Source organism: Hippoglossus stenolepis, chromosome 1 (assembly GCF_022539355.2).
Source record: "Hippoglossus stenolepis isolate QCI-W04-F060 chromosome 1, HSTE1.2, whole genome shotgun sequence".
Classification (NCBI taxonomy): domain Eukaryota; kingdom Metazoa; phylum Chordata; class Actinopteri; order Pleuronectiformes; family Pleuronectidae; genus Hippoglossus; species Hippoglossus stenolepis.
The window spans coordinates 19,498,937-19,523,677 of NC_061483.1; the positions used below are offsets into that span (position 1 = coordinate 19,498,937).

General features: G+C 41.2%; 1 protein-coding gene across 4 annotated transcripts; it reads left to right on the forward strand.

Annotated features, from left to right (window-relative positions):
• Positions 1–286: 286 nt before the first annotated feature.
• lpin1a (lipin 1a) lies at positions 287–24,741 on the forward strand. 4 transcript variants are annotated; one of them, XM_035152497.2, is made up of 24 exons: positions 287–483; positions 626–759; positions 9,410–9,610; positions 10,329–10,424; positions 13,176–13,272; positions 13,610–13,832; positions 14,890–14,964; positions 15,212–15,304; positions 15,501–15,615; positions 16,343–16,580; positions 16,882–17,034; positions 17,146–17,239; positions 17,756–17,955; positions 18,315–18,408; positions 18,591–18,660; positions 20,170–20,262; positions 20,356–20,420; positions 20,544–20,682; positions 21,365–21,513; positions 21,689–21,775; positions 22,018–22,170; positions 22,420–22,534; positions 22,792–22,895; positions 22,999–24,741. In XM_035152497.2, the coding sequence occupies exons 2-24, from the start codon at positions 715–717 to the stop codon at positions 23,174–23,176; spliced, it is 2,877 nt and encodes a 958-aa protein (XP_035008388.1). In that variant the 5' UTR covers positions 287–483; positions 626–714; the 3' UTR covers positions 23,177–24,741. The 4 variants fall into 4 exon arrangements, with proteins under 4 accessions (XP_035008388.1, XP_035008379.1, XP_035008398.1 ...); XM_035152488.2 differs by having other exon boundaries at positions 287–759; XM_035152507.2 differs by having other exon boundaries at positions 287–759; positions 15,504–15,615.

Below are 24,741 nucleotides of genomic sequence, written 5' to 3' on the forward strand. Positions count from 1 at the left end.
AAACAAGGAGCTCTTTAATGCTCTGAGACAGAAGTCTTTAAATATGGACACGGTGTGCTTGGCCAAAAGTGAGACATATACTGGACTAAACTACAAGTGCAGGATGATCTTGATCTATGGCTCACTGGGAGGACTGCCCGCGTTTAGTGAAATCCTCCAAATGGTCATACTGCAGGACAAGTGAGTGGGTGCTTACCTAAAAGAGAGCAGGAGAGTGCAGCAACTCCGCACCCTCTCAGATTTCCTCCTAGTACTCCATTCCCAGAACACACTCGTTGATAAATTTAGTCTAAAACTCTCATGCATGTGCATGTGCATGTCAAACAAGCAACAACTACCCACTCAAACCAGTCCACAGATTGAAGACTCACAGGGCTCAGCCAGAACCACCCAGAAGAGTTCTTGTGCCATGTGGAGAGGACCAGTCGGAATTAGTGGAGCAGGCCCTTCAGAGTTCAAGGAGATCTCTGCATCCGTCCACAGGTGTTGTGTTAAACCAAGACAATAGAGACTTTATGGAAAGCGAACCAGGAAATGGGGAAGCAACCAGTACCCAGATTTTTTGACACATTCAACATCTCAGACAACTGACCCCAGTTGACTTTTTTGCAATTGTTTTCTCAAGATTTCTGCTTGGACCACTCTGTCTGAGATCCTGACTTGTCCTAAGACTGTACACAACATAGTGCACAGCAGCACAGGACTGTGAATCCCATGGAGCCATGTCCCACTCAGAGGAGGAAGACCGAGGCAGCCTGGGTAACCAAACTAAAATACTCTTTTATATTTCTTCTGTGTCATTGAATGAACTAAGGACAATTTCATAAAAAAAGGGTAAAAGAGCATTTTGGAAAACAGACTGTTCAGAGTAGTAGGCAATCCTTTCAAAGTAATTACATTATGCTTTTTTATTTTTATTGGCATAACTTGTCCATGTTTTGCTCGAGGTATTACTGTATTATATAGAGTATATTATTTGTATATTATCAGTATATATATATATACTACATTATACTTGATGTAGTATTTCATAAAATGTCCTCAGACCCCTTACCTGTGGCAGGACTGTTACTACTAAATAATAAAAAAAAGAAACTCATATTTGAACATCGACCTCTTACGAAGTATTTCTGCAAAATGAATCTCCAGCGTGTACCTGTGTATGAGGAGAGGCACGAGGGGCCACCAGACCGGTCAGAGGGTTTAAAGTTGACTTCCAAGAAATCTTGGCAATGTCCTTCAAACACTGTGATCAAATAACGCGCTCGTTCTGTGTGTGTGCGTGTGTTTGCATTTGTGGGAGTTGGTGTGTGTGTGTGTGTCTGCCTGTGTGTCTTTGTTTGTGTCCCTCTGTTGTACAGCCGTATACTTTACAGCAAGTTCTTAGTGTGGATCTACTGGTTCCAGGGACAGAGTGTATGAGCTTTCATCTGTGTGTGCAGTATGTGCCAGATCAACAGCTCATAGCTCCACGCATGACCTCAAGCCCACATGGGTACTTATTAAGGCATATTACAGCACAGTTTGCAAAGCTATTACATAACAGACCTACCATGCTGAGGGCCTGAGAGTGGCCTTGTGGCGGAGTTAGGTCTCTACATGTCCTGCTCCTCCTTCAGAATACATCTGCCTGAAGTGAATCAAGTTAACTGCATTAGTTTGTTCCTCTGGTTACTTTTACTGGTATTCACCCTTTTGGATCATTTGTAGTCTCAAACATTAGAGAAATAATTGTGTTGTTTGTGAGGTTTTCTTTAGGTTATCTCTGTCTTTTGAGCTCTATATTATTATGTTACAATGCACACATATAAAAGAACAATAAAAAACATACAAAACCTAAAAACGTCAACATGTAAAGTTTAATTTAATTACTAAAAATCCAGGATCCGCACCTGTTTTGAACCAACATCAAAACAATATGTGAAGAAAAATCATTGTCAGCGTAATAAAATATCTAATATACTTCATACTCTATAATGTGCAAATGAATTATAATTATGCATTTGCACATTAAATTTGGAAACGTTTGTTGATCACAACCTCTTATTGAATGCAAGGCTAATGAACTTCATAACAGCCTGTTGTATTGCTTAAGATAACTCAAAGTCTTCATGCACTGTGAAGACAGATCCATGCATACAGTAGTTTATGATGCTCATAAAACTTGGAATCTAACAACTGCTCCACATTATATAAGAGGATTTACATGTATCCTCCAGTCGGCCAGAAGCAGGGAGAGACCACATTCACATCAGGATTAGAGGTGAAAAGAAAAATGGTATTAGGACCAGTTCATAAAACTAAATGAGAGGCAATCCTGTTTGTCCTAATAGTTTAGTACTACATTTGTTCCAAGCATGTGTCAGACGTTGTTGTTTAGTTGGATTTGTGGCTGTGGTCACAGAGCTTTAATAGAAGTCGTCTGGCCCCCTGGAAACCAGACTAATCAGATTTCTCTAAAGCCACTGCTTATGTCTGCTGTACGACTCCATGTTGGAGGGCGGCCGCAATGGTTTGTGATGTGTGTCTCAGGCGAGTCCCCTGATTGGCTCACACAGCCCATACCCCCCTATAGACACCATCTCTATGGCGATGAAATGAATGTATTCTGGTCAGGGTGCGTACACACACACACACACACACACACACACACACACACGCACGCACACACACACAGTTCATGCATACAGAAAGTAAATATTAACCCAACAACATAAACAAACGGAGCACATGGCCACAACCTCAACCAATATAATGCAACAACTAAGGTTCAACCAAGGAAGGTATTTAGTGCAGCACACTGAATGTGTTTTTTTTAATTCATATTTCTTATGAATCTTAGTTCTAGTATTTCTATAAATGGTAGGTTACAGTCACAAAAATGCTTATCCCTTTTAAATACATTTACTGAGTCAATACACTACAGGTTTTTTATGTACGTTTATAATATACCATAAGCCACAGTCAATATAACTCTGTCGTAAGTCCACGTTCACACAGCACTAACATTCTGCAAATTCTCTCTCTATCTCCAGCCTACTCGTATCTCTCTCTCTCTCTCTCTCTCTCTCTCTCTCTCTCTCCAGCCTACTCGTGTATCTCTCTCGCTAAGCCCCACCTTCCCCCTCCTACCCCCCTCTAGTTGGCTACTTGTTGCTCCCTGATGAATGGCCTCAGTTCTTAGAAAACCCAACACGTGTCTCCTTGTTCCCGCTCTGGCTGCCTGGTGTTGAGTGTGTGTGTGTGTGTGTGTGTGTGTGTGTGTGTTTGTGTGTGTCTATCAATGAAAACGACGAGTCACATGTGTATGTTCAGTACAATTATGCAGTCCATGTATGTATGTATTGACGGAGAGCAGAAACTGACCCACGGCCATGAACTTCATAACATATTGTTGGGTTTGGGGTTTCATACACACACACACACACACACACACACACACACACACACAAGTACACACAAAGTCGTACACACACCTCATTCTTCGGCAGTGGGAGCAGTTGGAAACCAGTTCTCAGAATCAGTGAACAACAACAAAAAGCCATGAGTCCCACGTCGGGGAATAACCTTACATAACCTGACTATGCGTTCTGTGCAACAACTACTCTGGACTTTGCAGTGTTTGTGTAGATGCAATACTTGTAACTTTATTGTTGATGAAACGGAAACTTGGTTTGCAGCCACATACTAAACATATACATTACATACAACTGACAGTCATTTTCAAAACCATTACATCACATATTTATGGTTAGAGATTTGATTTGGATGTGGATTCCTGAGAACAGCTCAAAAGAAGGGAGCATTTTGCATATTTAGCTTGAAATGTGTGTGTGTGTGTGTGTGTGTGTGTGTGTGTGTGTGTGTGTGTGTGTGTGTGTGTGTGTGTGTGTGTGTGTGTGTGTGTGTGTAGTTGCATCTTTTTATTTGAGGAGGTCTAAGCTAGTGTGGGCATGTTCCTCCGCTGCTGGCAGGGAACCGAAGCCATTAGTTGATTTATACGAGTGATACAACCTCTGTCTCTTTCTCTCGTGGATCCAGTGCTGTATCTCTCTTTGGTTACTGTGACAGTATACATCAGGTTTGCCGTCTCCTTCTCTTTCTCCATCGGACACATACCTATCATGCTGTATCCATGTAACATGTCGATAATTGAGGCAACTGGCCAAGTGAACTGTAGAGAAAATACTAACATACCACAGGCAATATACATGTAATAACGTTTTAATTATGTGCTATGAGCAGCTGTCAATATAAAGTGTGTCCAATATCATGCATGCTATTTTAACTTAAGTGTTTTGCAGTAAAGGTTTTACAGTTTAAGCTTTCTTGCTGAGTTTAAAACAGGAAGTGTGATGCCAGTGGCTGGAGGAATTATGTTTTCGGGTTGTCGGTTCATCCGTCCCATTCTAGCAACTGTGACCTCAAAACCCCTTTTGTGGCATTTTATTTTAAGACCTCCTCGAGACATGGTGACCACTTAACATTTTAAATGCAATATATCAGAAATAACCTGAAGGGACTGAAACTGCACTGATAAGCAGAGTCACGCAACCACAGGGCAGAAATTCTAGTTTTACACTCTTTTTGCACAAATTAAACAAATGAGCAGTAACTACAATGTTTAATCCTCTTTCTAGTCTTTATGCTAAGCTATATGCTAACAAATGACTGGCTGTGGCCTCCTGTTTACCATGCAGATATAAGAGGCTCTGTAAAGGCTGTGTCTTGGTCGGGACTCAAAGCATCACAGCAGGTGGATGGATTGACATTTTGACAACTGAGACACAGTCAGTGCATAGTACAAATACGGATGCCTTTGAGCTCCCTGAATGTGACTATTCTTATCTCTGCTCCACTTGTATGTCTTCAGAACCCTGTTTACTGTTGCTCTCCTCGCAGTCAGACGTCATTCACACGTGCATGTATGATTTTAGAATATGTCCGTCTCTGTTGATTCTAGGAAGACGCACAATATGTTTTATATAGACTATGTAGTTCATAGTGTGTAGTATGAATAACTATGGAATTTCACAGTATTATCATTAAGGAGAATGTTTTGCTCAACATAAACAAGGCACTGGTCAAATCCATCGTCTCATTATACTCTCAGTGTTTTTAGTTTATTGTATGACAACTAAGCACTTAGTGTTGCACGTTATAGATGATGATGTGCACATTTAAGACCCTGTTTGAATCAAGATATAGTTTTTTTTGTCTTCGACCTTGATTTACAGTTATTACTTATAATGACCTTGATTTATGAAGAGAGGAGGAATGCAACTGAGACAGCAATAAGACATCTGAACTTCAGAGAAACACTGCAGCTACTTTAACCTCAGGCTTCTAACCACATCTCACTCAAATCAGCTTTCAGCACTTCAAAGAAAGACAAATGAAATAATAAATCAGGTGCCACCTTTTAATGACGCATCTTTAAAAAAAAAAAAATGTCAACAGATTTCTGTTAAATAATATAAGTTACAACCATTAACAAGAACCTTTGGGTTGACAGGAAATGAAATTCAGGGTGTTTAGTTGTGAATATGTCAGGTCATTAAAAAGTAAAGAATTTCTCACAGCAGAAGTCAGCAACTCATTTGTAACTGTAAATACATTAATACATAATGAATAAAGTGTTGTAACAACAATCCAAGTGTGCCGTTGTCAAAGTTTATTAATACATTCATATTGCTCCATATGCCCAGCAGCTGCAGACTGGAGGGGTCTATCTGTTGAATTAAAACTGAAAAAGACCAAGCACATGTCAAGGTGTTAGATACTTTTAAAAGCCAAGACCTATGTTTTTAGCCTGACTTCCATTTGGATTTTATTTATTTATCTATATTTCTGACTGTTTCCTCATAAATTAACTTACCATTTTAAGATTGTGTTCCTTTTTTGTATAAAACGGTGAGACAGCATTTCCTCAGTTCCTGTTGTGTATTTCTAGTGTTCTATTAAGCTCTTGCTTTGTATGCACACTTGTGCATGCATGTGTGTATGCACATAAGTATATGTAGTGCTTTTATGTGAGGCAGTTACATTTGTTTGTATGGAAAAATGCTACATAAATAAAGTTGATTGAAGAGAATAAACACTAGTCACCCCAATGATGTCATCATAAGAAAACAATAACAAATCAATAATAAATCATACATGAGACAGCACGAAGGAGAAGTATACAGTGAATACTGACATGGGACTGTAGGCAATGAAGATACAATTAAAAATATATAGTTGATTTCAAGAGGGAAAGGTATTATGTCAACAATATGTGACGTCGACACGGGCTCAGCCAATGGGCTCGCTGTGTGTCTGCAGTGGGAGGAATATGTTAACTGCGGTTTTAAAAAGCGAAGCAGCTCTCAGCTTTAAAAATAACATGAGACGAGAGTCAGCGTCAGCGTGTGATGAGCGGAGCGCACACTGAACCGGAGTGAAGCTGCACCACTGCACCGGGCGACTGGGGGGGAACGGTTCATTCTATTTTTCTTTGAATGGCGGAAACATCCCCTGAGAAACAGGACGCGTGAATAAATAATGTGAGTAAAAGACGAGAAGAGCGATGCACGTGTGACTGATTTCTATATGATTATGAGTCTATGTTAGGGGGGGCTGTGTAATGAGTGTGCGATGTGTGTGTTACGTGTTTGTAACGCGTGTGTAATGTGTGTGTTTGAATGACGGCACACTGCAGAGCCTCACCCCGTGTGTGTGCAGATGTTTACATGTCGCCTCACACACACACACACTCATGTCTACACCACCGCTGTGTGCTCCGCATGTTGATGCACCAACATCAGAAACATCTATTTATGTTTGTTGTGTTGCTGTTTAGAGGAGATGAAGATGGAGGATGAGGTCAAATGAATAAATGTATGCGTGTGTGTGTGTGTGTGTTTTGTGAGAGAGAGACAGTCAGGGGCACTGTAGTGTCAAACTGCTTCAGTCACACTAAATTGATTTATTTTGATTATCCTTATCATCACGTGTCTGTGAATCCCCCATCAGCCCCTCTGTTTCCTCCGTCTCACGCCTCTGTGTTTATATCTGCTCATGTCTGTGCTGTAGAGAGAGAGAGAGAGAGAGAGAGAGAGAGAGAGAGAGAGAGATTTTATTTCCAAATGAATCAGCCTCTGTGGGGTTTGTGTTGTAGCTTTGACTCTGTGTTGTTGTTGTTCACTTCGGATTCCAGTGTGTTTATAATGTGTTGTTTCTTTCGTAAAATGGTACAGCAAGTCCATTGAATGACTGACTGACTGACATTATGAGTTGTCTCGTGATTGGTCATTACATAATGGAGGAGCATTGTGATTGGCTGTTTCAGCAAAGATGTCCTGGGAGGAGTGGGCAAGGCGTTGGTAGTAGTGTGTGTGAGAGTGTGTGTGCGTGTGCGTGTGCGTGTGTGTGCGTGTGAATACTTGTATCTTTTTGAGGACGATTTTGAGCATGGGCTGTTTAAGTTATAACTATATAACTAATTTTAGTTTGGCGTGGGTAAAAACGTTTCACTCTAAGTCAATGCTCATAGAGGGGGCAGGGGCCTGAAATGTTCATTATTAAAACCACAATAAGTTAGTTAAAATTAAGTTAAAGTTAGGGTCAAGGGATGGTTAGGTTCTCTTTAGGACCTTTTCCATTATAAACACTGACCTTGTCAGGTGCAGTAGACGTCATGGAGACTGAAGCTCAGTCCTAATGAGGCTAAAGGTCATTTCTGAGGTCCTGGTTACAGGTTAGAGGTAAGATGTGAATTGTGGTTAGTATAAAATTAGGGTTTCATTGGTCATGGTTAAGGTTAGTGATGAGGTTTTGGTTAGGCTGTCCACAATGAAAGGAAGTCAATGTCGTGTCCTAACATGGTTTGTGTGTGAATGAATGGTCCCATCTTACTGTACGTGGCCTATGTTGACAGTGATATCTGTTCTGAGGCATGTCCGAGAACGACAGCATGTGACTATGTGTTTGTACGATTCATAGAAAAAAACGGATTAGGGAGCGAGAGTGAGACAAAGGGGGTCATAAAATGATGTAATCAACGTCTGACACCTCCACTCCCAGTTCTTGAGCAATAGGTCAGTTACACCAAGAGAATAAAAGGAAAAAAAATCCATCCTCACATAATGGAAGTAAATGGAATTTAAATTTCTTAGAATTCCACAGCCTGGGAATACTTTAACTGGAGCTACTCTCTCCTGAAGAAATATTAAAACTAAACTATCTGTAGGGCTCAAATGGCTGAGGTAGGAAAATATGTTTTATGTCATTTGGACTAACTGTTAAAAGAAAGATAAGTCTCAAGACCAGTATGTGTTGTATATGTGATAGTTTATATAAAGGTATCGTTATACGTGGTCTGGACAGTGTTAGATTAGTGTTCAAGTGTGTTGTTATCTTACAGCAGGCGGGGCTATCTCTATCTATATCCTGCTTTAACATTATTATCATTGTCATCATTATTCGTATTATCATTCATATTGTTATTATTATTAATCATTAGAGCTGAACAGTCCTCCTCAGTGTTCTACATGGTGGCCAAAATATTAGTCTCTGAGTCAGCATACAGTGATATTACATTTTCTCTCTTCTTCCTTTCTTTCTTTCTTTCTGTCTTCCAGCCTAATTTGTTGAATAAGTAGTTACCTCGGCTTGGCCTGATCAGACACATGATTACATCTTTTGGACTGCACAACGTAGCTGTTTACCGTGTACTCTTACATGTGGTTACTTCCACGAATCACAAAGTACATCTATCAACACAATATAAACTAAACTCCTCAGTCCCCTGCCACTCGGAATATGTTTTCCTGCTCTTGTCTCCCTCCCCGTCTCAGTCCTTCCTGCCAAATCAACAACCACACAACGCTCAGCCCCGTGAATGCGTTTCCCTGTCTCCTTCTCTCTACACGGCCATGTTTGGCATTCTAAACAGACAGCATTAGAGGCTGTGGATGAAAAAGACTGGCACGGCCCCACATGATTAATCTTGTCCCTGATGAAGTGTACTGCAGAGAGGAAAAGGCATTTCAGTCACAGTTTTTGTTTTCAACACTAAGAAAACATATATTTTTTTGAAAAGTAGAATATTTTTTTATATTCATGCACCCACAGATACACGAACAAAATATCAACAGCACCACAAGAATGGAGGAAAGAATGTGAAAACAGCTGTGTACGGCAACCTCAGCAGCTTGGTATTGCAAGAGTGGCTGGCCTGTGCAGGCAGTAATTGGACTCAGTGGATCAATAATGTATTTTGGATGCAGTGGGAAGACAGGAGGGCTCTGTGGTTCATTTAAGGTCATCTGTTCAACATGATGTAAATATAACTATATTTTCTGGGCTGAAGAAATGATGAATAAGAAACAACTTTTCCTTTTGCTTTTCTCTCCCTGTCTGTGTCCAGTTGCAGACCATGAACTATGTGGGTCAGTTGGCGGGCCAGGTGTTTGTGCAAGTCAAGGAGCTGTACAGAGGGCTCAACCCCGCAACACTGTCTGGATGCATAGATGTCATCGTGGTGCGGCAGCCCGATGGCTCCCTGCAGTGCTCCCCCTTTCACGTCCGCTTCGGCAAGATGGGCGTCCTGCAATCCCGTGAAAAAGTGGTGAGATCAGAGTGCTCGCTCCCTCTCTCACACCTCCCTCATGCACAGTTTATTTGTGTGTCAAAACATAGACCTGAAGTATTGATACAAAAGTGTAAAATTAGGAAATAGGAAAAAATAAGAAAAAATACAGATAAAAGCCCTTCATCCAAAATCGAAAATGAATTCGAACCTGCGTGCACTGGTGTTCTCTGTGTTCTCCTGTGTCCTCCCCCAGTCCAAAGACTTAGGTTAATTGGCGAATCTAAATTGCGTGTGAGTCTTGTGATTGGCTGGTGACCTGGGTGCACCCCACCTTTCAGCACAATGTCAGCTGGCCTTGGCTGCAGCCCTCTGCAGCCCTCAGAGGACAAGCAGCATGGATAATGAATGGAACAATGAATATTCAGCAGGCTGAATTAGAAATGAGACAGAACTGGGTTACAGTACATTAAAAAGGAATGAAAGTACAGCAGCTCTGTGTATTGTGTACTGAAGGATGCATCTCTATTTCAAAAGTTTGAGAAAGCTGGTAAATTCAAAGGTTCATACACTTTTGAATTTATGGAAGCTATTAGAAATGTTCAGCACAAAAAAGAGAATACCATCAGTGGTAGTCCAGGTATTGGAATCTGTATTTGTTAGAGAAAAAAGGTATCTCTAAAAATGTCAGAGTGAAGTTTTGAATACATGTTAGTGTGGTTTGAACATGTTAAGGAATGTTTAATGTGTTCTGCAGGTGGACATAGAGATCAATGGAGAGTCGGTGAGTCTGCACATGAAGCTGGGAGAGAATGGAGAGGCCTTCTTCGTCAAAGAGACGGAGAACATGCTGGTGAGTAGTGATTGACAGGGCCATTAGGAGACACGCACAAATATAGGAGGGGACATAACTTACTGACATGAAGGTCGTATGGTTACAGCTAAAATACAGGCGGTGCTCCACTGGGAATCCCCATTTTCACCGATATCCCAGGGAATAAGTCATGGATCATGATGAATTATCAGGCCCATTTAGGAATAAATGTGTGCGGTTTGGTGCAGCTTGATTAAGTTTAAGGGGACGATCGGGCCATGATGGAAGTTTGTGCTCTACTGAGTGGGTGAAGCATTAAAGTTCTTTTATTAACTTCAGGATCGACTCTGGAAACCCAAATAGTGTGATTTTAAATCAGTGAATATTTTGACCTTTTTAAATCTTTGTATTTTTTCTTATACAATGGTGTCTGGAAAGCAGCTTGATGATACAACACAATGTTTTGGGATGAGTGTGTTTGTATAGTCTGAAGATGAAATATGAATCAGCTGTTCATACTGCTATCAGACTAGATTTTATATCCTTAGAAATATTAGAATTTTACTCAATCAAGATCCTATGCTGTGCTTGCTACAGTGTATTGTTCTTGGAATTTGTGCTTGAATGCATTTAATGTGGTTCACTGATACCAGCGAAGTCCACTGTGGAAAATACAGAGGCAACTGCACAACCATGTGTTTTTTCCCAGAGCCACCTTGCAATTGTCAGTGTGATAAAGCCTCCACTAAATCAGACAAAGAAAAAGCCTTACCCATCAAACTGCTGCTGTGCAAGTGGGCACCAACTCCGTTTAAGTGCAAGCAATCGATAATAGGGAACCAGGTTTTCCCCCAGGTTTATGGAGGGAAGAGACAGAAAGAAATGAAGAAACAAAGAGGTGAGGGAAGGAGAACATGACAGAAAGATGGATGACCTTTCCAGCCATATGCACAAATTAAATCTGTCTGTTTTGAATGAAAAGTAAAAAAAAACACAAAACAATCTGCTGATCTGAGACCCTGCAAAAAATCTGATAAAGACATAAACATGGCCTCTGAAATATAAGCTCATGGACAACAAGGAACAAGTGCATCTGTCCCTTTGTGGCATCCTGTCTGCCAGCAGGACGTTTCCTGGATATAAACCAACATGGAAGTACACTGTGTGCAGCACAAATGCAAATGTAGCAGAAAATAATCTGACGTGGGAACATTTCCTTTTCTCTGACAACTGATTTTGTAAGGTGATTAGCAAGGACTCATGGGAGGTTTGGGGGGATTTGGAGGGTGTGCTGTGATGACGTGAACAAGGATAAGTGACAAATCAGGAATTAAGAGTAATAATGTCACAATCCGAGAAGAGCCAATTCCTAATCTGAGGTATTACTTTGGTTAGAATTAGTTTTCATTACTTAATGTCTCCAAGCAGTCAATAGGTTTCATTTCTCTTTAGAGTGGGTCCTGCAACAATGTTGTGATGCCTCAGCACTTAATAAATTGGAAAATAATGGCCTGTGTGTGTTCTACAGTTTAGGCCTCGTGTCAAATCCTCCCCCTGTCACTATTCCCCTTCTGCAGAGTGGAAAACCATTGGGCTATTTATAGCTCCACCAAATTCTCTGTTTCTACCAATGGGTGCACAGAGACTACTCCCAGACACTGGCTGTCACTGATCTGTGTACAGTCCACACAGAAGGGGAGACAGACGTCACACACACATACAGATACAGTGAGAGAGCAGGGCAAACAGGACACACAGCATGTGGCCAGCACAAGACAGACAAGGTTACACACACACACACACGCACACAGGCCAGTAATGGTTTACTATGTTATCACCTCATCGATCTGAATGTAAAATGATCAACAGGGTTCATGAGGAACTACTCGACATCGAGCCCAGTCCTCTGTGCCTCTCTGACCTGATCCACCTTCACAATCTCTATCTCTCACTTCCTCAGGCTGTGGTTGTTTGCTGGGGTTTGTGTTCTGTCCAATAGATCCTGCATGTGAAACATTAACCAAATGTTCCAGCAGAAATGAATCTTCACGCTATTGAGCATCAGGCGCTTCTAAAAACCTCGGACATAAAAATACACGTGGTGTGATCTCTCTTTATATGTATTGTCGGTCTGCTGAATGGTTGAAAATATGGTTGAAAATATTCCAACATGTGTCACATGTATTTATTTCAGTGTGCAGAAAATCCTATAGACAGAAATAACATTTGCAGCTTTGAGAAAAAACATTATGTTCATAGTCTGTGTTGCCTGAGGTACCAAAAACACTGAAATGAATGTGGTTTCTGGCGTGGATGTTTGAGCTAAGGCAATATGTTGGAAGCAGATTAGCTGTGACCCGTCATCGTGCACTGTCTGAGCACTGTCCCTTCTCCTCACCCTTCAAAATAAACTGTGTGGAACTGTGTCATAACACGTGCACTGCAAAGCATGTGTCGGCCTGCACTGCTCGGATCATCTCTTTAGGTCCCTCATCTCTCCGTGTGTCTGTCTTTCTCTTTCTGCTACAGTCACTGTGGAGAGACGACACCAGTGTGATAATGCTAATTTGAGCTCAACAGCAAATTCCCACCAGATTATTTAGACCCCAAAACTAAATTGTATCTCTTCAGTCAGAACCATTTTCTACTCTGACATACATGATATATATTTTTTAAGCTGTGCCAGCTGCATTGGTCTTGATTGTACAGCTTCATTTTATCTCATGAGGTGAACCATGATGTTGGACCACAGCGACCTCATGTCATAACGTCATGCTCCTCTGTTGGCAGGAAGTTGTGCCGTCCTACTTGGCAACATCACCCATCATGTCAATCGGCGAGGAGTTAATGGAGTCCCAGCTGGGCAGGGGCACTCTTCGTCACCACGGTAGGACCTAATAATAAAAACAAGAAAACATGCTTGTGCTTTTTTTAACCTCCGTGCTGACGACAGCCACATGAGGCATTATGTTTTCATGTTGTCTGCCCCACTCTTTTAAACATGATATCTGAGAGAATGCCTTGAGGGAATTTCTTCAAATCTGGTACAAGCATTCGGTTAGACTGATTAGATTTCAGTGTTCAAAGGTCAAAGGTCACAGTGACCTCATATGAGTCTGGGAAAAAATGTATGTAGACTGAAACTGCACTGGTAGATGGAGGCATACAACCACGGTGCAGTAATTCAAATTTTGAACTGTTTTCATGTTTCTGTCTTCGCATAGACACCATCCCCTGCAACTCGCTTCCTGTCCAGAGCCAGGGACACCAGCAAAGTGATGGTGTGGTGAACAAGAAGAGGAGGAAGAGGAGGAGGAAGATACGGCAAGAGGGAGGCGGAGGTGGAGGAGGGAGACGAGAAGAGAGCGGGGAAGAGTTCTCGGAGGATGAGGACATGTTTACTATTGACTTGAGCACGGACGAGGAAAGAGAGGCCGACGACAGCAGGTGTGTGTTTGTGCTTGTGTGTGTGTACGTGAGAAAGTGTGTGACTGTGTGTGTGAGGCTTTCAGGGACGGTAGAAAATTCAAAACTCCCTTAGCATTCCAATAATTATTTTTTTTAATCTTTATCTGTAAGAGGAGTTAGAGGGACCAAGCATTGTTAATCTGGTCAGTCTGTTCCATTGCTGTTGTAAACAGCCTTCGTCATCAGGCACAATGTTGCTTGTGACTGTCTGAGCCACATTCACACACGCATACTCATACAGCGCTTCTACATGCTGTGCTTTTTCTATCATGCAACATTCACACACACAGCTGTCAGGGGTAATTTGGAGTTCACACTCTATCCTGCATGCAGACTGGAGGAGCCAGGGGATCAAACCTGGTGAGGAAGATCTACATGAATGTGCCTGTACGATGACAGGCTACTTACATTCATAGCCAAGTGTCTCAACTAGTGTTGTTAGGGTTTGTGTTTGATTTAATTTATTAATTCATTTCTGATATAATAAATGTTGATTTAAAAAGCATCTGTGAAACCAGTGAGAAGAGCTTTGGGAAATATCACGAAAATACCAGGAAAATAATTTCTCAAAATAAGAAGCTGATGGAGAAAATACGTTTTCAGGACCTTTTGCTTAGTTTAGTTCAGTGAATATCATTTCAGTGTGCATCTGGGTGCATGTTTGTGTTTATCTGCGTGAAGCCCTGTGAAAAGCAGCTCTACTTGCTGGATGGACTCCAGGGATTCGTCCTGCTCCCACAGTGCACTCTGTCTCTTTGAAATAATGGCTCGCACTGCCGTCCCTCCTGCAGGGGCTCCGAGCTTTTTTAAGGTCTGCTACTTGGCAGCATGGGAGAGTTCATGAGACCTTTTCCAAAACATGCAGAATGTGTAACTGCTTCATAGTGAACTCGATGAGAAGATCTTCTACGCTGTTTTTTTTTACTCGTTACAGTCGGGATATTTCATGACTGTAAAAAACAACATTTTATTTTATTTAGACCTTCAGAGACATATTTATAATTATGTGTGTGTGTCTGTGTGTGTTTGTGATTAGGCCTATATACGGTGATCATGGGACTACAGCCATCACCCATACACAACCCAGCGCTGATTGGACTCGTTCTCAGAGGTATTGTTGGGACATAAAACACACACACGATGATGAACTATTCCTTGTCTAGTAAACTATTCTTAACGCTCTCATTTCTTATCTATTCAGTTCATTTTGTTCTCAGCATTTTAATACATGTATATGTGTTTTAATACACTGTCCTCACTATAAGTAAATAAATTAACTGTCTTTCACTCTCTCTCTCTCTCCCTCTGTTTGTCCCTTTTTTCTGTTATTGCTCGTCTTTCTTTTTATCTTCCTGTAGTCAAGCGATTAAGGAGACTCTTTCCATCCCTCCACCATGTGGTCTGTCCTTCTCCTGTCCTCAGCAGACCTCTCACTTCTCTTCTCTTGTTAGGTATCACCTTCACTTTTACCATCTCTCAGTGCTGCCAACCAAGTGAAGAAAAAGATACAATTGGTGGAATTATACTTTTTTTTAAAATAATGAATCTTATGCTGCTGTATTTCATTCCTGTATTTTGAGGTTTATTTTGTTTCTGCTATGAAGTACAAACTGAAATAAATCAAACATCTGACCATCTCTCTCCCAGCAGCCATGATGATTCACGGTCATCAACACCAAAGAGCGACTCAGAGTTAACCACTCAGAATAAAAACAACCCAGAAATGCTGTGGACCTGGGGGGAGCTGCCACAGGCTGCCCAGGTACACACACACACACACACACACACACACACACACACACACACACACACACACACACACACACACACACACACACACACACACACACACACACACACACACACACACACACACACACACACACACACACGGGTGAAAATGATGGCTTATGGCCACTAATTCCAGAACAAAGTAAATCCAAAAGTATTGTCAATGTGCTCCTGCTGAAGACTATAAATTCTCAGTCATTCTCTGATGCAGTGATGACATGCACTATCAAATCGAAAAATCTGAACAGGCCTTCTGTTTTCTTTAGGTGCCTGTCTAAGGAAGGGCTCAGCCTTAAATGTCTAAGCACTAAATCAATTTGAGACCAGAGACGTGAACAAATCTGATGAAACACTTGAATCACTTTTTCACGGGACTGTTTGAGGGTTAAGACTTGTGTGTGTGTAGCCACAATGGTGAATGAAGAAATACAGGGCTGGCAGTTCCACATTAGGTACGCACGAGCTGCAGCATGTTAGGGATGGAGCCCGAGCAGCAGAGCCGTCACATCTTTTAAATAAATAAGAATACACATTTGAATACCAATTATAGCATTCTAATAGTATTTGTATATTTTAAAATTCTAAATATATTGGACTATATCAACACAGTGCTTAGAACGAGCACACAGGGAAGTTAGAGTTCGGGTTAGGATCAGCTTAACTAATATTGTGTGACCATGAAAACTCCGTCTCTACAGCCGGACTTCCTGACTTCCCACCTGAAGCAGGACCTGGCCACCAAAGTCTCCGTCCCACTGTCAGCCAGCACTCACTTCAGAGCTATCAGTGACAGAGGACCCCCTTCCCTCACTCTCTATGGCCCCCAGCCAGGGGAGAGCACTGCTACTGGTGGGCATGAGGACCCTGAGGAAACCAGACACAGAGCCAGCGATGGACTAGGTGCTGAGACTGGGGACAAGGCTGGAGGGGAGCAAGGTATTTATATAGGGGACAATTGTGCTTCTTTTGTGCAAAGCATTCTCTAGATGTTTATCGGGTATTTTTCTCAGTTCCAGCTCTCAGAACAGAACCTGCCATTTAGTGACTCCAGAGGTCGTTTTTGAAAGTTCATGTTTCACAGACGTAACTGCTGAATGTTTCAGGAGTCACATCCGTGCATGAACCATGAATTAACAGGGTGCTCCTAAAGTTAACTTTGTGTTTCAGTAGATTTTGTTGAGCCATTACTTTTATTTATTGCATCAATTGACACTCTGTTGTTGTTTTATTTCCTTAGAGAGGCAGGTGGAGAATGTGGGGCCGTCATGTACAGAGATTGAGGCTCTAACAGCCGGCTCAGTGTCTCCCAGGATTGTCCTCGATCATCTGGACGAAGGTGGAAACAGAGGAAGTCCCATCAGAACAACCGATTCACCATCCAAGAGGAAAGGTATGTGTTTCTGTGAGCAACACAAAGAATTCTCTTGAATGGGAAGTGTCGAAATATAAATATATCTTTAAATTTTGCTTCTGAGCAAGTGCGATATATTCTTCTTTTCAGAAAAGAGAAGCCAACACCTGGGTGCTGATGGTGTATACCTGGATGACATTACAGAGCTGGAGCCTGAAGTCGCTGCTCTCTACTTCCCTAAAAGGTATCAGGATCCGTGTGGAACATGTTGATATTCTTAAAAGTACATTTTAAACCCACTTATTTACTCTGGCTTTTATAAAAGGTATAAGAATTTAATGATTTTATTATTTGTATATATTTTGTTATCATTATTGTTTATTATATTCTATTAGGCTTTTCTACATTTTGTTTTTTATAATTTATAATTTATTTTACTATCTAAGAATAATTTATTTATGCAATGCTGCGTAACCATTTAAAATAGTTTTTAATGCTTGTTTTTGACATTTTTTTTATTTTATTAGTCTCTAACTTCGAATGTTTAACTAATTTACAATACATTTTGAACCTTGAACCATTTATCTTATGTTTTGTCATCACCTGTAAAGCACTTTGAATTGCATTGGATTTGATTGAAAGGTGCTGTACAAATAAGGTTTGACTGGTGCAACTCGTCTCCTTGTGGTCATCATGGAGCTGTTGAGTTGACTTTCAGATCTATTTCTCGCAGAGTCAGTGTGTTTCTCTCTCTCCTCAGCGACGGAGGCAGCAGCTCGATGAAAGCAGAATCGGAGATGATGATGATGGGGGTGCGGAGCGCTAATCAATCGCCCCAGTCGGTGGGCAGCAGTGGGATGGACAGCGGCATGGACAGTCTGTCCGACCAGTTAGGAGACCTGCCGCACGTCGCCATCTCTTTGTGTGGAGGGCTCACTGACAACAGGGAGATCACAAGAGGTAGGTTCAGGAAGTAGCAAGGGGGCGCTGTCATCATTGATACTGAAAACGATGAGATCAAATAAAATATATGTATATTCGTATGTTATGAGTATACAAAATAAATATGAATAGAAAACATGCAAGAGTCACTGCAAAGAATCAGAGACAGATTTAGCTCATCCACTGCACAACGAAAATGAAGAGTGGCCAAGATCTACTTCACATTCCAGTGAAACATTGTGATACATTTTCAAAAAGTATCAGGTCACAATGCTGACATTGAACAATATGTCTGTCGTGTGTGTGTGTGTGTGTGTGTGTGTGTGTGTGTGTGTGTGTGTGTGTGTGTGCGTGCGTGTGTGTTCTTCCTGACACAGAGCAGTTCCTGGAGAGGGCAGTTTCTTACCAGCAGTTCTCAGAAAACCCGTCTCTTATTGAGGACCCCAACCTGGTGGTGAAAATAGGAAACAAGTATGTACAGTGATATTCAACACCACAGCGTGTTACACATTACTGCTGAGAGCAGACACTATGAACACCATCCCATATTTGTTGTTTAAAAGGTCTGTCAAACATGTCAGCTTGTTTTTTTTTTGCAGATAGAAGTCCAAGGTTTAAAGAAGTGCTTCTAACTCTCTTTACGTCTAATGCAGATACTACAACTGGAACACAGCAGCTCCCGTCATGCTGGCCATGCAGGTCTATCAGAAACCTCTGCCGCAGGTAAGACCACTGCAGTGACACACACAAATCTTAGTCTCACTTTGACTGAATGTTTTGTGTCTTCAGTGTTGGTAGAAGTACTCAGATCTTCAGTTATAGGATCCATTATTAGGAAATGTAGGTATAGTCAGGACTCGTGCAACAGTATATATTATGGATTGCTATTGCTTTGTTACTGTGTATGTTGTAGTAGTTTAAACTACAACATGTGTTTTATTTTTATACCTCTGTGCCAGTGACAGCCAGTGGCCAGAGACATTATGTTTTCGGCTTGTCTGACCGTCTGATTCTTGTGTACACCTTGAGGCTCTTTCCTCTAACTTGGTACAAATAGTGACAGAGTTATTATGACCGTGATATATCAGGAACACCCATAGGGAATATCATTACATCTGGTCCAAACATTCACTTGGACTCACAGATGACCTGATGCGATTTTTTTAAGTGGGCAGCAAAAGACTTTTGACTTTTTTAAGTCAAAAGTCAAGGTCACTGTGACCTCACAAAACTATTTTTTGCCTTGTAAACATGTTATCTATAGAATTTGGGAGGTCAACGATCAAGGTCACGGTCAACATGTTTTTGGCCTCTTGAACATGGTATGTCAACTCTGCCTCTAGGGAATTCTTCAAATATTGACCAGTTGTCACTTGGACTCAATGATGAACTGGTTAGATTTCAGTGGTCAGATATTATTATTATTGTTATAATTATTATTATTATTACATTTGTTAGATGTTGTTTGTTGTGTCTACTCCCTGAATCACACCCCTGTGCACTCCAGAGCATTTTGTATGCAATTAATGCTTCTTAACCTAATGTTTCACTCTGGTTCATCTTCTCTTTATTTTAACCAATCGCTAAAATTTAACTAAACGCTACCAATTAAAGTTTGTTCCTGGCTATAATGATCAATATTGAATTGTTGCTGTACAGAGTAATGAACGTTTTTCATACTTGAACCTGCCAGCTGTTGATGGACACATCCCATCAGAGCTGCCAGTGTTGTACCACAGTGAAATATTGCTTTAAATCTAACTGTTCTCCTAACACTTTAATAATGTCATGTCTTTATCCTCCTCCTTCATTTTTTTCCCTTTTAATTTGCACATTTTCTTTCTCCCACCATCCACCCCTCCAAGTGTTGGTGTTTGAGTTACGTGTTTTCTGTGTTTGGGCTCTTCTCGTACTGCCTCCCCGGCCTGTTTGGCTCCAGCCCGCCCCAGCGTGTATGATGTTTATTGGCTTTGCTTTCAGTGTTGGTCAGAGCATGTCTGTGTCACTATTTCCCATCTTTGATCCTTTGATTATTGTTTGCATGAACTCGTGTTTTCACCTGTAACTGCCTTTATTTTGGCGAGTTATTTCGAGTTGAGTGTTGTCTGAAATGTGTTGTTTGTTGCATTTCACATTTTTGGTTCATTTGTTTGTGGGTTTATTTGTTTTTGACTCCGAGTTTATTTGAGTTTTTCCGTCAGTTTTGAGTTGTATGTGCACGGTTGTCTTCAGGCCTCAGTGGAGAACATCATGAAGGAGAAGATGCCAAAGAAAGGAGGACGCTGGTGGTTCTCGTGGAGGAGCGGGAACAGTGAATCCAAATCGGTAAGTTTACACATTATTACTGAAATCGTCCTTTCGGGGTTGTTTTTTCAGACGATTAACTCAGTTGTTACCTTTGACCTTTGTGCAATTCAGGAATCAGTGTCAGAGGCTGGGGGAGTCAGAGGGGAGAGCTCCCTCACGATGGCCTCAGTGAACAGGTAACTTTTTTCATTCTTCCGTTTTTTTCACTTTTTCAATTCCCACATTTCTCTGATGAACACTTCCGTTCTCATCAGGTGAAATGGCCTCATCTTATACCAAAGTCCTCTTTGATTTTTCAGGATGAAGGATGAGTCGTCCTCGAGTGATGACGACCACAGATCCTCCAATCACATGTCAGGATCCTGCCAGTCAGAGCCCATGATGAGTTCTGGCAGCATCTGCTATACGAAGACTCTGCGGCTCACCCCAGAGCAACTGGTTGGTTAATGGCAGCTTTCTGTCAATATTACATACTGCAATATTACATACTGCATTGATTATTCACTATGCAGACCCTCATTCATTCACTGCATTAAGCCTGCATTCTTGACTCAATACATTTAAATTAAAGATTCCTTGTAAAATAGGTTTTTCAGAATGACACAATTATATTGAACAGGGTCATTGTAATGGGCCATTTCTGTTCTCCTGAGTTCTAAAGAAAAAGCAGAACATTTTGTATACACCTAATCTAATCTTTTTGATCTTTTATTAATGCGTTTCCTATAAGTAAAAAATATTATAGAAGAAGAAGTGTATTGTGGAGCTACATATTTAAAATGGTCTCAGGAATGTGATTTCAAGTTCAAAACTCGATCACAAATATTGGACGGAAAGATAGTTGGCTACATTTTGTGTATCTATATATAAAGTATGTTATTTTCACATTTTCATAGTGAAACAGCAAAATGAATCCGAAACGACAATGTGAAAATAACCTTGTCTTGCCCATTCTTAAGTTGTATGATGTCACAGTAGACTTTAGCATCATGTTACAAATTGTGGCCTGCATATTGCTACATAAGATTGTAAGGAACACCCCACATATTGTTGTGTTTCTTCATGTTCTCATTGTGTGTCTGAGCTTGTCTCTTCATGCATGTGTTGTGTGTGTTTACAGGCCAGCCTGCAGCTGAAGGACGGTCCTAATGAAGTGGTGTTCAGTGTGACAACTCAGTATCAGGGCACCTGTCGCTGCAATGGCACAATTTATCTTTGGAGCTGGGATGACAAGATAGTCATCTCCGATATAGACGGAACCATCACGAGGTAAGAGACAGCAAGTTAGCCACCCTCTGATGGTAAACCAGTTCACTTTCAGCTGTTCACCAGTAGAGGTCACACTTTACACAGATTTGGGCTCTCACATTCACATGAGGAAAATCGGCTGTAAAGTACATCTGGACTGTTGGTGTGATGTTGCCTCCCTCATGTGTCGCTATAGGTCAGACACGCTGGGTCACATCCTCCCCACCCTGGGTAAAGACTGGACCCACCAGGGTATCGCACGGCTCTACCACAGAGTCAGCCTGTGAGTGCAACCTCACAGTCCGCACACACTGTACAGGGTGTAGTTGTAAGGACATCTGGATAAAGGTTTTTAAATGAATATCACCTTTATTTTTGAAATTCATTCCTTATTTTCCTTCAACTAAGTAACATTATTAAGGATTAAATGTTTTACATCTACATTTCTCCAACTGTCTGATCATCACTCTCACGATCTTCTAAACCACAGTGCACAGCTAAATACAAGCTCTGTCTGTGTCACAGGAACGGATATAAATTCATGTACTGCTCGGCGAGGGCCATCGGCATGGCGGACATGACGAGAGGCTACCTGCACTGGGTCAATGAGAGGGGAACCATGCTGCCAATGGGGCCGGTGCTGCTCAGCCCCAGCAGTCTGTTCTCTGCCCTGCACAGGTCAGACACACACCATGGGGATAAAAATGCTTTGTTGGAGTGATCAGACTTCATGTGGACTTGAAGCACAGCAGAAAATATTTAACAGTCAATAAAAGTTTCATTGTTTTGTGTTATATAAGCATGTACTCACTTAGCCGCACCTTTTCAAAACCAGCATTAAATGGACGAAGACAAACAATGCGGAAGAAGTGGAAGAAGATGTGTTAAATATGATGTTTGTTTACTGTTTTATGTTGTGTTGTTAAGGGAGGTGATTGAGAAGAAACCAGAGAAGTTTAAGATCGAGTGTCTCACAGACATTAAGCAGCTTTTCTACCCCAACACTGAACCCTTCTACGCTGCCTTTGGCAACAGAGCTACAGTAAGACGACTGCACACACACACACACACACACACACACACACACACACACACACACACACACACACACACACACACACACACACACACACACACACACACACACACACACACACACACACACACACACACACACACACACACATTGAGGACTGCATTAAAGAGTCTTTTTGCCTCTTGTTTTGTTCATTACCTATGGCCCCATGACTTGTCCTTCTTATGGCGATGCTGATCTCTTTTGTGTATTTGTGATTTCAGGATGTGTATTCCTATAAGGAGGTGGGTGTTCCACTCAACAGGATTTTTACTGTCAATCCCAAAGGGGAGCTCATACAGGAGCATGCCAAGACAAATATCTCCTCGTAAGTGATTTTCTCTGCTTCTTTTACTTGTTAAATCCATGCAAGCAGTGCACATAAATATGTGAACGTCCCTAATCAAAATCTGTAAATGTCTCACTCTCAGCTTCGGGCGTCTCTGCGATATGGTCGACCATGTCTTCCCAGTCCTGAGTCAAAACGGGGGCTCAGACCTCCCCTGCTCTGACACGTTTGACCAGTGCGACTACTGGAGCAAAGCACTTCCTGATGGCCCCAACCAGGATGAGGAAGAGGAAGACCCACAGCCCCTTAAGACAAGCTGAGGAAACCCCATTGAGTCCAGCACAGAGGTCACTGCACTCCAGCTTTTCTTTACATCGCAGTCATCACACAGCACTGCTGTCAATGGTTTTGTGATTGAAGTGAGTGGAGATGCTGGTTAGAACTTTGAGAAATGTACTCAAACATATAAGGATTTAAGGAACTGAGCTCTGTGACTTAACATAAATAACTGCGACTACTGATTCAAAGTAGATGAAGATGTTTTCAGTGTTCCACGTAAACAAATCTTTGTGCCATTAATTCATGCAACGGTGAGAACACAAGCAGTCCCAGGTAGGAAACCACAGTAACTGAATCTATGGCATTGTTTAAGATGGAAAACAAAACAAAAGAGAAGTACGAGACCTCAAAAACAACAGTACTGAGAAAAAAAATAGGAATTGATACAACTCGTGTCAGCAAAACAAGTGTGGGCGGGAAAAAAGAACGTAGAGAGGAAGCCTCAACACACAATCACACTTCACACATTTGCAAGTGCATTGACTCACGACACACAAACATCTGTAAAACCGCATAACACAGCAGAACACATTTTAATTCTAGTCACCGTTCCCTCCCACATCACATAGTGTTTATAGTTGTAGACAGAAAAGCAACAACACAAAACACAAGCTTATGTGTGAATATGAATTAATGTCAGGGCTGGTTTGAAATCAATTTCTCTCCATTCATATCGCCTAACGAACGTTTTCTGGATTTTGTACTAAACACAAAAAACTATTCAAAGACCTTTCTTTATTATAAGCATCAGCTGTCAGAAGCTGGCTATAGTTAAACAACAATAATAAGCAACCATAAATATATTCTATTGAGTTATTTAGATCTCAGTTTATTCTCTTCTTGCATCAGTAATTTTTAATATATTTTTATGCAAGAATTCTGGCTTTTCTTGTATCCATTACACACAGTGGACACTCAGCATCTCGTTCTATCTGCTCCAGGTGTGTGGCTGAAGTCAGCACGTACAGCAGATACAGCACCAGAAACAACACATAACACTATAGAAAAAAAACATTGGGAAAGTGCAGAAAAAACTAAAAGCACAGATCATGTATCCAGTCATCTTCTGTGCCCAACTCCTCAGCAGCTCCAGCTAAAGGCGTGTGGTCATTCGACCGTGCTACTGTGAACAATTTTAGATTCCCAACAAAGTGCTCAGTGTGCTCAAGTACTCCAGGGACATGCAGGACAATGCAACTAACTTCAGTCAGTGTTCTTGACGTCTGTTTTTTATATACATACATGTGCGTGAATACGTTAACTCAAGTGACATGCTAGAATGTAGAACATGAACCACTCACAGTGTGTGTTATTCCAATGACTAATGCTCATCAATGCAATTACTGTATAAGGTTATACAGGTTAAGGTCATGTTTTTTCAGTTTTATAGTGTCACTGCATAAATCAGTATACTTTCTGTCTAACATATTTATTTATTTATATGTGTATGTATACATACATATATACATTTATGTATGTATATATATATGCACCCGCACAAACACACATACAGTGGGGCAAAAAAGTATTTAGTCAGCCACCAATT